The sequence below is a fragment of the Mobula hypostoma genome, chromosome 14, assembly GCF_963921235.1.
Source record: "Mobula hypostoma chromosome 14, sMobHyp1.1, whole genome shotgun sequence".
NCBI lineage: Eukaryota > Metazoa > Chordata > Chondrichthyes > Myliobatiformes > Myliobatidae > Mobula > Mobula hypostoma.
In genome coordinates, this window is record NC_086110.1 from 77939718 (window position 1) to 77953150 (window position 13433).

The 13433-nt window shown below is 44.8% G+C and overlaps 1 protein-coding gene across 2 annotated transcripts in view; it reads left to right on the forward strand.

Moving 5' to 3' along the window:
- zc3h18 (zinc finger CCCH-type containing 18) overlaps positions 1 to 13433 on the forward strand; it is a 318015-nt gene that overhangs the window by 91672 nt on the left and 212910 nt on the right. For both annotated transcript variants that reach the window (XM_063067274.1, XM_063067273.1), the window contains one exon: positions 6403 to 6514. In XM_063067274.1, coding sequence (XP_062923344.1) covers positions 6403 to 6514 — 112 coding nt within the window. The remainder of the gene's footprint in view (positions 1 to 6402; positions 6515 to 13433) is intronic.

The following is a 13433-nucleotide window of genomic DNA, read 5'->3' on the forward strand; positions in this document are numbered from 1 at the left end:
CACATGGCCACTCTTTTCTCATTAGCGAACTTCATCGTTCAATTTGAAATTGCTGATTTATGTTAAAAGAGCAAGGCTCAGTTGAACTCTGTCAATCTCTACTGGTCACAGCCTTCCAGTACTCTTTCTTGGATTCCCTGGGTTTTTAACTCTGTGACCGGTCAGTTATGTGGGAGCTCATCAGTGCCCTTGGTAAAAGCCTGGGGTAAAAGCTCACCAACCTACCCTGTTATCTCAATAAATTAATCAAGCAAGTAGAGTGTGGTTTTCCCTTCACAAATCCTGCTACCTCAGCTTAACTCATCTTTCTAAATGATGCATACACCTCTTAGAATGGATTGCAGTAATATGTCTGCCACTGAAGTTATACTGATTGACCAGTAACTGCTTCATTTAGATTATGAGAACACTCAGTCCTTTTTTATTGCCATTTAGAAATGCATACATGCATTAAGAAATGATACAATGTTTCTCTGGTGTGATATCACAGAAAACAGGACAGACCAAAGACTAACACTGACAAAATACATAATTATAACATATAGTTACAGCAGTGCAAAGCAATACCAAAATTTGATGAAGAACAGTCCATAGGCACAGTAAAAAAATAGTCTCAAAGTCCCGAGTCGATCGATTTCCGAGTCCCTGATAGCGGCGGCAAAAGGGAGAAACTCCCTGCCATAAACCTCCAGGCACCGTCAACTTGCCGATACCTTGGAAGCAGTTGACCACAGCCAACCCTGAGTCCATCCGTCCGAAAACTCCGAGCTTCCGAGCGGCCTCTCCGATCCAGCCTCCCGAATGCCATCCTCTGCCGAGTGCCTTCGACCTCTCCCCGCCCGCTGAAACACGCAAAGCCAAGGATTTCGAGACCTTCAGCTCCAGAGATTCCGGTTGCCACACAGTAGCAGCGGTAGCAAAGCAGATATTTCAGAAGTTTTCCAGATGTTTCGCTATGCACTCACGTCTGTCTTCATCAAATCAGGATTGTGCACGGTCCCGTACTTGACAGATAACAGATATTCATCACCGGAGAGGCTGCGCGCGCTGTCGTCGCGCCGCCATCTTCTCCCCTTTATGCATTCTTCTCTCATGAAAGGAGAGTGTATTAACTGTCCTGAAAAATACAAGCACTATTTCTGTAGCCAGACAGCATTGAAAATGGTTGGTGTCCACAATTTCCTATTCTAATTGCCCAGGATAATTTTATCTGGTCTTGGTAGTTTATCTACTTTTAAAGTGAATTAATCCCTTTAATACAGTCATTGCTCTCAATAAGCAATAAGTAATAGAAACATGGAAAACCTACAGCAAAATACAGGCCCTTCAGCCCACAAAACTGTGCTGAACATGTCCTTACCTTAGAACTACCTAGGCTTACACATTGCCCTCTATTTTTCTAAGCTCCATGTATCCATTCAGGAGTCTCTAAAAAGACCCTATCGTTTCCACCTCCACCACCACCACCGGCAGCCCATTCCACGCACTCACTACTCTGCGTAAAAAAACTTGCCTTGACATTTCCTCTGTACCTACCTCCAAGCACCTTAAAACTATGCCCTCTCATGCTAGCCATTTCAGCCCTGGGAAAAAGCCTCTGACTATTCACACGATCAATGCCTCTCATTATCTTGTACACCTCTATCAGGTCACCTCTCATCCTCCGATGCTCCAAGGAGAAAAGGCCAAGTTCACTCAACCTATTCTCATAAGGCATGCTCCCCAGTCCAGGCAGCATCCTTACATATCTCCTCTGCACCCTTTCTACGGTTTCCACGTCCTTCCTGTAGTGAGGCGAGCAGAATTGAGCACAGTACTCCATGTGGGGTCTGACCAGGGCCCTATATAGCTGCAACATTACCTCTCAGCTCTTAAACTCAATCCCATGATTGTTGAAGGCCAATGCACCGTACGCCTTCTTAACCACAGAGTCAACCTGTGTAACAGCTTTGATTGTCTTATGGACTTGGACCTCAAGATCCCTCTGATCCTCCACACTGCCAAGAGTCTTGCCATTAATGTTATATTCTGTCATCATATTTGACCTACCAAAATGAACCACCTCATACTTATCTGGATTGAACTTCATCTGCCACTTCTCAGCCCAGTTTTGCATCCTATCGATGTCCCGCTGTAACCTCTGACATGCCTCCACACTATCCACAGCACCCCCAACCTTTGTGTCATCAGCAAATTTACTAACCTATACGTCCATTTCCTCATCCAGGTCATTTATAAAAATCACAAAGGGAAGGGATCCCAGAACAGATCCCTGAGGCACACCACTGGTGACCGACCTCCATGCAGAATAAGATCCGTTTACAACCACTCTTTGCCTTCTGTGGGCAAGCCAGTTCTGGATCCAGAAAGCAATGTCCCCTTGGATCCCATGCCTCCTTACTTTCTCAATAAGCCTTGCATGGGGTACCTTATCAAGTGCCTTGCTAAAATCCATATACACTATATCTATGGCTCTACCTTCATTAATGTGTTTAGTCACATCCTCAAAAATTCAATTAGGCTCAATTGTCCTTAATGATGATGCAAAGATCATCACCAGAGGCTCAGAAATCTTCTTCCTCGCTTCCCACAGTAGCCTGGGGTACATCTCGTACAGCCCCGGTGACTTATCCAACTTGATGCTTTCCAAAAGCATCCTCTTCCTTAATATCAACATACTCAAGCTTTCAGTCGCTGCAAGTCATCCCTACAATCACCAAGATCCTTTTACGTAGTGAATACTGAAGCTAAATACTCATTAAGTACCTCTGCTCTCTCCTCCAATTCCATGCACACTTTTCCACTGTCACACTTGATTGGTTTTATTCTCTCACGTCTTATCCTCTTGGTCTTCACATACTTGTAGAATGCCTTGGGGTTTTCCTTAATCCTGTCCGCTAAGGCCTACTCATGGCCCCTTCTGGCTCTCCTGATTTCATTCTTAAGCTCCTGTCTTATAATCTTCTAGATCTCTATCATTACCTAATTTTTTGAACCTTTCGTAAGCTCTTCTTTTCTTCTTGACTAGATTTACAACAGCCTTTGTACACCATGGTTCCTGTACCCTACCATCCTTTCCATGTCTCATTGGAACATACCTACGCAGAAGCCATGCAAATATCCCCTGAACATTTGCCACATTTCTGCTGTACATTTCCCTGAGAACAACTATTCCCTATTTATGCTTCCAAGTTCCTGCCTGATAGCCTCATATTTCCCCTTACTCTAATTAAATGCTTTCCTAACTTGCCTGTTCCAATCCCTCTCCAATGATATGGTAAAGGAGATAGAATTGTGATCACTATCTCCAAAATGCTCTCCCACTAAGAGATCTGACACCTGACCAGGTTCATTTCCCAATACCAGATCAAGTACAGCCTCTCCTCTTGGAGGCTTATCTACATATTGTGTCAGGAAACCTTCCTGAACACACCTAACAAACTCCACCCCATCTAAACCCCTCACTCTAGGGAGATGCCAATCAGTATTGGGGAAATTAAAATCTCCCACCACGACAACCCTGTTATTATTACACCTTTGCAGAATCTCTCTCCCTATCTGCTCCTTATATTGGGTGGTCTATAAGAAAAACATTCAGTAGAGTTATTGACCCCTTCGTATTCCAAACTTCCACTCACAGAGACTCTGCAGACACCCCTCCATGACTTCCTCCTTTTCTGCAGCCATGACACTATCTCTGATCAACAGTGCCATGCCCCCACCTCTTTTGCCTCCCTCCGTCTTTTCTGAAACATCTAAAACCCGGCACTTGAAGTAGCCATTCCTGTCTCTGCACCATCCAAGTCTTCGTAACGACCACAACATCATAGTGCTGATCCAGCATCCTCGTAAATCTCTCATGCACCCTCTCCAGTTTGACAATGTCTTTCCTATAACAGGGTGGCCAAAATTGTACACAATACTCTTAAGTGCAGTCTCACCAACAGCCTGTATAACTGCACCATAATGTTCCAACTCCTAAACTCAATTCCCTGACAATGAAGACCAGCGTGCTAAACACCTTCACCACACTGTCTACATGTACGATTTTTTTTCAGCGAACTATGCAGTTGTACTCTCAGGTCCCTTTTCACTGTACAGATCCTACCCTGGTTTGAATGTTCAAAATGCATCGCCTCACATCTAATTTGAAATCGATTTGGCATTCTTCTGCCCATTTAAAAAAATTATTTAGAAATACAGCACGGAACAGGTCTTTCTGGCTCCATGAGCTACACTGCCCACCTATTCAACACAGGCCTAATCACAAGACAATTTACAATAACCAATTAACTTACTAACTGGTATGTCTTTGTGTCCTTGTGTCACTAATTAATTAATTAAGCCTTTTATAAGTTTAGAACATTTTTAAATGTTTTTTTTCAAATCATGCCCTCACTTATTAATTTCACTGTTAATATTTCACTCCTATATTTGTTAATAGTGCTTGGTAACTCATCTGGGAGAAGAAAACCTGTGATCTCACACCTTTGCTGCCTTATGGCTACACACCCACTCATGGGGAAGGCTTTGGGAGTAAGCACAGAGGAAAGATCTGGAGCTGATTCCCTAAGGCAGTCCTACACTTCAACACTTACTGGCAATTCCTGCAATGCCACTGATGCCAAACTGTGTTGGTCTCTGCCATTCCTTTGGATTCATCAATTGTGTGGAGAGGGGGAGCTTGCTGCATAGGCAACAGCTTGCTCTCCATATTGTACTGTCTTGGCTTGTGTATCATATAGACAGCTGGAACACAACATTCATGGTCAACCCCAACCACAGAAGGCTTCATGTGCAGTGTTTCTCTTTTTGCCTTACCTCTCCTTACACCATATCATCTGAATGTTCTAACGTTGACAGTACCACATTTATTCAACCTGGTTCTGTGTAATGCCTCCTATTGATTGGAGGTTGATTTACCATTAAGTTGCTATTACGATTATATATTTGCTAACATTTGGATTAATACAATTGGTATTACCTCAACTTGGAATTTCCAATTTACATTCCATTCCAACATTGTCAGTGGTCACCATCTTAAGCTGTTTCCTGAACACATCGGGAGTGTCTTTCCTGTTACTACCCAATGATTAAAGAATGCAGTTCATCACCAGCTAGAAATGAGTAAATAGTTCGTCATGTCATGAATGAACCAAAAATTTCCAGAGAATTGCTCCTAGGCATGAAGCAGAGCTAATTCACTGGATTATAAATAAGCAGTGATCTCCCTCCAGTAGAGTACTGATGAGTGATTGAGTCAGCATGACTCAATTTGTCCTCTGACCCTCCTCTATGCGTTCTAGCATTGGTTCTGAGAGTTACCATACATATTGGTTGGACAGATTTTTCCAGCCCTTCTACTTAAAGTGCCCTCTTCCTTCCCAAATGCTGTGTTATTTTGCCATCTCTGTTCACCATTCCAGAAGAAGGCACTCATCTATTACACAGGCATGCTGCTAAAATTGGTGGTGGGGAACAGGGGATGAGCAGACCATTTAGTTTCATGTTGAATGCTTCAGTGAAGTTGACCCACAATTGCCATGTGATAGTGCATGGGAGATCTCAATGCACTAAGTTGCCGAACACCTCTATGCTCTTTGCAGTGGCTGTTATTCACCAGCTCTCCAGGTGTAAAAGATAATAAAAGGCATAGATCGATTGGACAGCAAGAGACTTTTTCCCAGGACGGAAATAGCTAATACTAGGGAGCGTAGTTTTAAGGTGATTGGAGGAAATTATAGGGGGATGTCAGAGCTTTTGTTCTTTACACTGAGAGTGGGTGAATGGAGTACTCTGGGTGGTTACAGAGGCAGATACATCAGGGGCATTTAGATAGGCACATGGATGAAAAAATAGAGGGCTGTGTAGGAGTGAAGAGTTAGGTTGATCTTAGAATAGGTTCTAAAGAGGACACAACATTGTGGGCCAAAGGGCTGTAATGTACTGTGTTCAATCTACTGAAGCAGCATTGAAACCTGAGCCACAGGTTCCAGACTGGGAGGTAGAGTTATTGCCAGAACACTTGGTGGTGCAGTTACCTTACATACCAAAATGTACAAACCAGAGTGGTGACTGGTTTGTACTGAGCAGGGGTGACACTTGTATGGCCAGTTCCAGAATGCAACCAGCCTGGATTCCCACTCCTGATGTCCTGATCAACGTGTAGTAAAATGTTGTTTGCAGGTATTAGGTGAAGATCTAAATAGAGCCCCTCATTAGCTGTGTTGATGGTGTAATCCTGTGCACAGATGGCAATGGTGGAAGATTGACGTATAAAAGAACCACCAAAGTTGCAATAAGGAATATGTTTTTATGTATTACTAACTTACTGTTAGCTCACTTTTATACATTGCAGGATGGAAACTACAGCTCACTTGTTTTTTTTTATCTCGTCCTTAGACCTGATCCCTATGCAACTCCCTACTATGAGCATGAGGCTGAGCGATATTGGCGTGGTGGACAATATGAAAACTTCAGGGTGCAGTGGACCGAAGCGGATTATCACTACAGGGTAAGCTCTTTGAGAAGTTCATTATGTGCTATTGAATGCATTCCAGCCTGACAAATTTGTTGTAGTTTAGCTCTTCTTTTCACAATTGCAGCCAAATTTCTGAAATCGACAATGAATAGACTAGCCAAGGAATTGGTTTGCTAGAACTACAAGGAGACTGTCATTCTTCATTGTGTCATTTGATGTTCCTGCAATAACACAGGGCCATTTGGCTCTTCCTTGTTTTTGTCCTGGAAGATTTGTTTAAATATAATCACCCTTGCAGTGTCTCCACAGCCTGTTCCTTTTTAATATTTATCTCTTTCCCTTCTGAAAGTTTGCACTCATTTTTTTTCTTACCAGACTTTATAGGCAGAATATTCCAGATCTCTTGACTTGCCATGAAAAATAATTATTATCTCTCTATTACCATACGGTACCTTAACAGTATCCCTTAGTTACAAGGTTTTCTTCCGCATTCCAAGTATGTTAGTAGGTTAATTTGGCAGTATGTGCTCATTGTGCAGAGCCTGCTACAATGCTGTATCTCTAAATAAGAAGAAATTCTGTATACCATTGGAGATAATTTCATACTTGGCTTCATAGAACTACTTGATCATGAATCTCTCTTTAACTTTGCACTGAAGAAAACAGTGCCAACTGCTTTACCCTTCTCAAATAAATGAAGTTCCTTGTCCCTGAGCTATACAAGTTCGTCTTCACCTTCCTTCTCAGGGCTTTGTGGCATTTCTGTCCATATGAAAGAAGATTAGATCTTCTTTGTGGGTAATTGGTTCGTATTAGCATAACTTATTTTTTGCTTTTGTGATTTGTCTCTGTTAATAATCGCGATGGCCGTGTATGCTTTCCTGTGAGTAGCCTATTCACAAGGCCTAAGCTAGTAGTAGTAAAGCCCCGTCAATGGGAACAGCTTTCCACGATACATTCCATTTTTATTGGCTTGTATAATTCTGCCTTCTCTTCAAAGCAAACAGTTTAATCTGTTGCTATATCTATCCTTGCAACTGTAGTTGTCTGCAGTCATTTTCATGAACCCCTGGCAGATCCTCCAATATCTCCATTTACTTGCTACAATGACTAAACTGGAGTTGTGCTTGAGGCCGGATCTGTGCTTTATAAAAGGTTCACATGATGACTGTCTGCTGTACTCCATGCTTCGGGGGATAAAGAGTTATAGAATTCTGTTTCAACCTGTCTTGCTTCTTTCAATGAATGGTGTGTACTCAGATACCCCCAGCAGTAAAAGATTATGGTCATTACCCCTGTAGTTTTCTCCATGCTTAAGATTGTAGGACTCATTCCTTCTAGAACGTACAAGATCATAAGATATAGGAGCAGAATTAGGCCATTTGTCCCATCAAGCCTGCACCACCATTTTAATATGGCTGATCCAATTTTCCTGTCAGCCCTTTCTCCTGCCTTCTCCCTGTATCCCTTCATGCCCTGACCAATCAAAAATCTGTCAACCTTTGCCTTAAATATACATGTACAGTTGCCTGTGGCAAGGAATTCCACAGATTCGCCACTCTCTGGCTAAAGAAATTCTTCCTCATCTCCATTCTAAGAGGATGCCCCTCTATTCTGAGGCTGCGTCCTCTGGTCTTAGACTCTCCCACTATAGGAAACATCCACTCTATCAAGGCCTTTCACCATTTGATAGGTTTCAGTGAGGTCATCACTCGTTCTTCTGAATTCTTGTGAACCTCCTTTGAACCCTCTCCAGTTTCAGCACATCCTTTCTAATATAAGGAGCCCAAAACTGCTCTCAATACTCAATATTACATCACAAACAAGAGAAAATCTACAGATGATGGAAATCTGACCAACACACACAAAATGCTGGAGGAACTCAGCAGGCCAGGCAACATCTAGGAAGAGTACAGGCCGAAACCCTGGAGAGAAAAAGCTGGGGAGTAGAATTAAAAGGTGGGGGCAGCAGAAAGAGAAACACCAGGTGATAGGTGAAAACTGAAGCGGGAGGGATGAAGTAAAGAGCTGTGAAGTAAATTTGTGAAAGAGACAGAATGCCACGGTAGAAAGAAAAAGAGCACCAGAGGAAGGCGATGGGCAGGTAAGGAGAGGGGGAAAAGGGTTGGGAGATGGTGGAAGGGGGGGATGGGGGCATTACTGTAAGTTCCAGAAATCCATCATGGGTACCAGCCTCCATCGTATCCAAAACATCTTCAAGAAGTGGTGCCTTAGGAAGGTGGCATCCATCATTAAGGTCCCACCACCCAGGACATCATTTTCACACTGTTACCATCGGGAAGGAGGTACAGAAGCCTGAAGTCTCACACTCAGCAATTCAGGAAATGCTCCTTCCCCTGTGCCATCTGATTTCTAAATGGACAAGGCACCCATGAACACAACCTCACTATTTCTTTATTTCTGTCCTTTTGCATTACTTATTTTAACTATTTAATAGACATGTATACTTGGTGTGCTCAGTCTTTATGTATATTTATTTATCATACATTTCATTGTACTGAATCAGAATCAGGTTTATTATCACTGGCATATGACGTGAAATTTGTTAACTTAGCAGCAGTAGTTCAATGCAATACATAATCTAGCGGAGAAAAAATAAATAAAAAAATAATAAATAAACAAGTAAATCAATAAAGTATATTGAATAGATTTTTTTAAAATGCAAGAACAGAAATACTGTATATTAACTTGTTACATACACCATTCTCCAGATACTTTACGAGGTAGCCTTCATTCAGGAGCAGATGTCATCAGGTGGTTCCCAGCCTTCACCAGTGGTGGCCAAATCACTGCCCGTCTGCTCCTGGCTTCCAGCTTCCAGCTTCCCTCTTCTTGCCTACTCCAAATCCAACAAGAGGCTCGTTCTGCCTCTTCCCCCATCCTACGAGCTGCTTGTTTTTTGCTCCTTTCGTCCAGGCCCAGAGCTGACAACAACCACCATGCTGATTTGGCTGGGAAACCTCTGCAGCCGATCTCCACAGGGAACAACCATGCCTGCCATCCCTTGTCTTTACACTCCTGCACTAAGGGCTGGTACTTCAAGGCCTTTCTGTCGTGGGCCTCTTTCCATCCCTCCTCCCATAGCACAGTCAGCTCAACCAGAATTATTTTCCTATCTTCAGTTGACCACAGTACAATGTCCGGGCATACGGTTGTGTGCACCACATCTGGGAACTGCAGCCTCCTTCCCACATCAACCTTCATCTCCCAGGACCTGGCTGTTAGCCGCAGATTGGGCTTTGGTTGTTTGGTTACGAAAGGCCTGGCTCCCTCTTTGATGAAGGTGATGACCTTCCTCAAATCTGTGCCAGCCGTCCTTGCATCTCTCTCACTCTATTGTGTCAGCAAGAGCCAGAAGCACCTTATCATGGCGCCACCTATGCTGTCCTTGAGTTAGAGCTGTTTTACACCCGGACAGTATATGAGCCAGCGTCCCCTTTTGACCACAGAGCTTACAGTTCGGGTCCTCTCTCATCCCCCATGTGTACAGATGTAATGGCGAAGGAAGGGTGTCATATACGGATTGCAAGAGGAAGGAAATGTGGAAGGGCTCCAGTCTTCATAACTCTGCCCACGAGATCTTGCACTTGGGCAGACCCCATTTTGTCCAGGCACCCTGGGACCCTTGTTCCACTGCCTTTAACATCCGCTTCTCTTCCTCATGGATCCGTACTTCTGCCTATACCATGTCTCGCCTGTTCCTTATGCTTGCGTTTCCCCACTGCTGGAAGTGAACTGAGCCGAGGCCTTGCCGCCCGATGCAGGGGTTGCCGATTATATCTCGCAGCTTCAGAGAACACACTGCCTCCTCCACAGCTGCGTTGGCTGCTTACTTGCGCCCAGATCTGGTTGTAACGCCTGCTTGCTTTATCAAGATGTCATTGGAATCTCTCAAGCTTAATAAGGCTCTGCATTTTGCTACCTTGTATTCCTCCACAACAGATGACAGGGGAAGCTGCAGTTGCCCAGATCGAATATAGAGGTCCACTGAAGAGAAGCTTGGGGGAACTCTCAACCATCTCCGCAGGTGCTTGTTGGTTTTCCTCAGGATGCCCTCTACGGCAGTCATGGGGAACTCAAAGTGTGAAGAGCCAGAGAAGCCTGGGCAGAAGGCCGTATTGGTATAGCCAGGTCTTGAATTTGCCGGGAAGTCCGGATTTGTCGATCTTCTTCAGTCATTCATCTGTCTGCCTCACAGCATTGGTGACATTGGCCCCATCTGTCAGTGAGACATTAAACCACTTCCCCAAGCATTTTATTGGGTTATCTTTGATGGAAGGGATGACGTCACCCCGAACTTGGGAGGCTAAACTTTCTAATAACTTTGCCCTTTCTGATCACCGTACATCTGGACTTCATGGCCTTGAGGGACATCCTCGCAGAAGTGGCTACATTGTCCAGGGTTTCCAATACCCATCTTGCTTGGACATGTGACACAGTTGTTATAGTGATGTTGTCCATGAACCCTTGTAGAGCCGGCTGAACAATGCCCGACTCCTGCGTGGGGCTGCAGGTTACATCTGCTGATAATAGGAAGTTCATTCCCATAATAAATAGGATGGGGGAGATGGTGCATCCTGTTGGAATCCCCTTCTAGAGGTCCTGCCAACGAGTTGTGAAATGGGCTGATGTAAATCTGAGTTTGAATCCTCCTAGGTAGCTGGTGATCATGTCTCGAATAGACACTGGGATGTAGTAGTGGTCAAGTCCTTCTAGGGTGAGGTCATGTGGAATAGATCCATAGGCATTTGTGGGGTCTAACCAGACAACTGTTAGGTCGCCTTTTTTCTGCTTGGCCTCATGGATCGAATGGCTAATCATCAAGGTGTGTTCCAGACACCCCGAAAAGCCTGGAATACCGCCTTTCTGGATGGATATGTTGATATAGGGGTTCTGTGTCATGAAAGAAGTCAGGCTTCTTGCGAGCACAGAAAAGAAAATCTTACATTCCATATCCAGGAGAGAAATTGTCCTAAACTGGGCAATTGTGGAAGAATCCTCTTCCGTTGGAATAAAGTATCCCTTTGCCAATTTCCAACTTGATGGAATAGTACCTTTGGCCTAGATCTTTCTCATGACCTTCCACAGCCTCCGAAAAAGTTTTGGGCATTTCTTATACACTTTATAAGATATGCCGCTTGGGCCTGTGGCAGCTGATGCTTCAGCTTTCCGGATCATGTCCTGGATTTTCTGCCATGTAGGCTCCTTCACATTCAGCTCAATTGATGGTTTTTCTGGTCTATGCACAGCCCGATTGGTTCCTAGTCCCTGACCCCTCCGTGGGTCGCAGGAGCTCCTCTACCTCTGGTTTTTGAGCGGGATAGTATACCAGATTTTTGTTGACCGAGAAGAGTCCTGGTGAAGCTGAATGGATCTCACAAACTGCGCTTGCCTTTTCTCTTTCTTCCTCCTTTGCTGTCATAGATGTTCCTGCAGCATACTGGTTAAGTCCTTGATACCTTCTTCTTCTTTTTTGGCCAGTGAACTGGTTTTAAACCTCTTGCTGAGTGTCTTTAATTCGCCCCTCAAACGATGAACCTCCCTTTCCCTCCTATTTGGTTGCCACGGTAACTCGGGCTGGCTTCTCTGCTCCATTGGGACAAATCGTTCCTTGCTAGATTGTATGCTATGGCTGTGAGTGAGTCGATCTTTCTGTGTACTGGACCTGCTAAGGCAACTTCCAGGATGCCGTCTAGATCATCATCGAACTGCATCCAGGTGATGTTGTCTGACGATCTAGGCCATTTGATCCTGTCTTTCCTTGACGAATGGATTGGGGTAACCGAAGAGGAACTCACTAGGTCTGTTGTCAGTGCTGAGGCGACTCAAGTGTGGAGAGATCTTCAGCTCTGTGGGTTGCTTCCTGGCTGGAATTCTCTTTCGTCTCAACAGACACTAAGTCCGTGCGCTGCACTTGGGTCACCATTGATCCACATCTAGACCTGCTTTGGTGTATCTTGAGCCCTCTGATGTTTTGCAGACTTTCCCACACCGACATCTTACTGCGAATTCCTCTCCAGTCAGTGTTGCTTGCTTTAGCTTCCTTGTAGTTGTGTTCCCTGTCCTGGCCATTGCCAGTATGACCGTCCCGTTGAGTCTCTCTTCCTCCCCCCCCCACCCCCCACCCTCGGGAGACACTGGAGGTATTGCTGTTCATGTTCAGTCGTAGGTTGAGTGGTGCCCTCTTGCAAGTACTGCCCGCAAGGTTGCCAGCCCGTACCAGTTTTTCCTGGAGGTCAGCTGTCTCTCCAGCGTCACCGACCTTTCTTGGTTGCCATCCAGTGAAGTAGTGTCCAAAGATTCAATGTCCATTTAGGAATCGGATGGCGGAGGGGAAGAAGCTGTTCCTGAATCGCTGAGTGTGTGCCTTCAGGCTACTGTATCTCCTTCCTGATGGTAACAGTGAGAAAAGGGTAAAGGAACTGGAGATGCAGCTCGATGACCTTCGTCTGGTCAGGGAAAGTGAGGAGGTGATAGAGAGGAGCTACAGGCAGGTAGTCGCACTGGGACCTTGCGAAACAGATCAGTGGGTAACAGTCAAGAAAGGGAAGGGCAGGAGTCAGAGGCTAGAGAGTACCCCTGTGGCTGTCCCCCTTAACAAAATAAGTACTCCTGTTTGAGTACTGTTAGGGGAGACGGCCTACCTGGGGGAAGCAACAATGGCCACACCTCTGGCACAGAGACGGGCCCTATGGCTCAGAAGGGTAGGAAGAGGAGAGGATGGCAGCAGTGATAGAGGACTCTATAGTTAGGGTGTCAGACAGGCAATTTTGTGGATGCAGGAAAGAAACGTGGTTGGTAGTTTGCCTCTCAGGTGCCAGGGTCCGGGATGTTTCTGATCACGTCCACCATATCCTGAAGTGGGAAGGTGAACAGCCAGAGGCCGTGGTACATATTGGTACCAATGACAAAGGCAGGGAAAGGGAGGAGG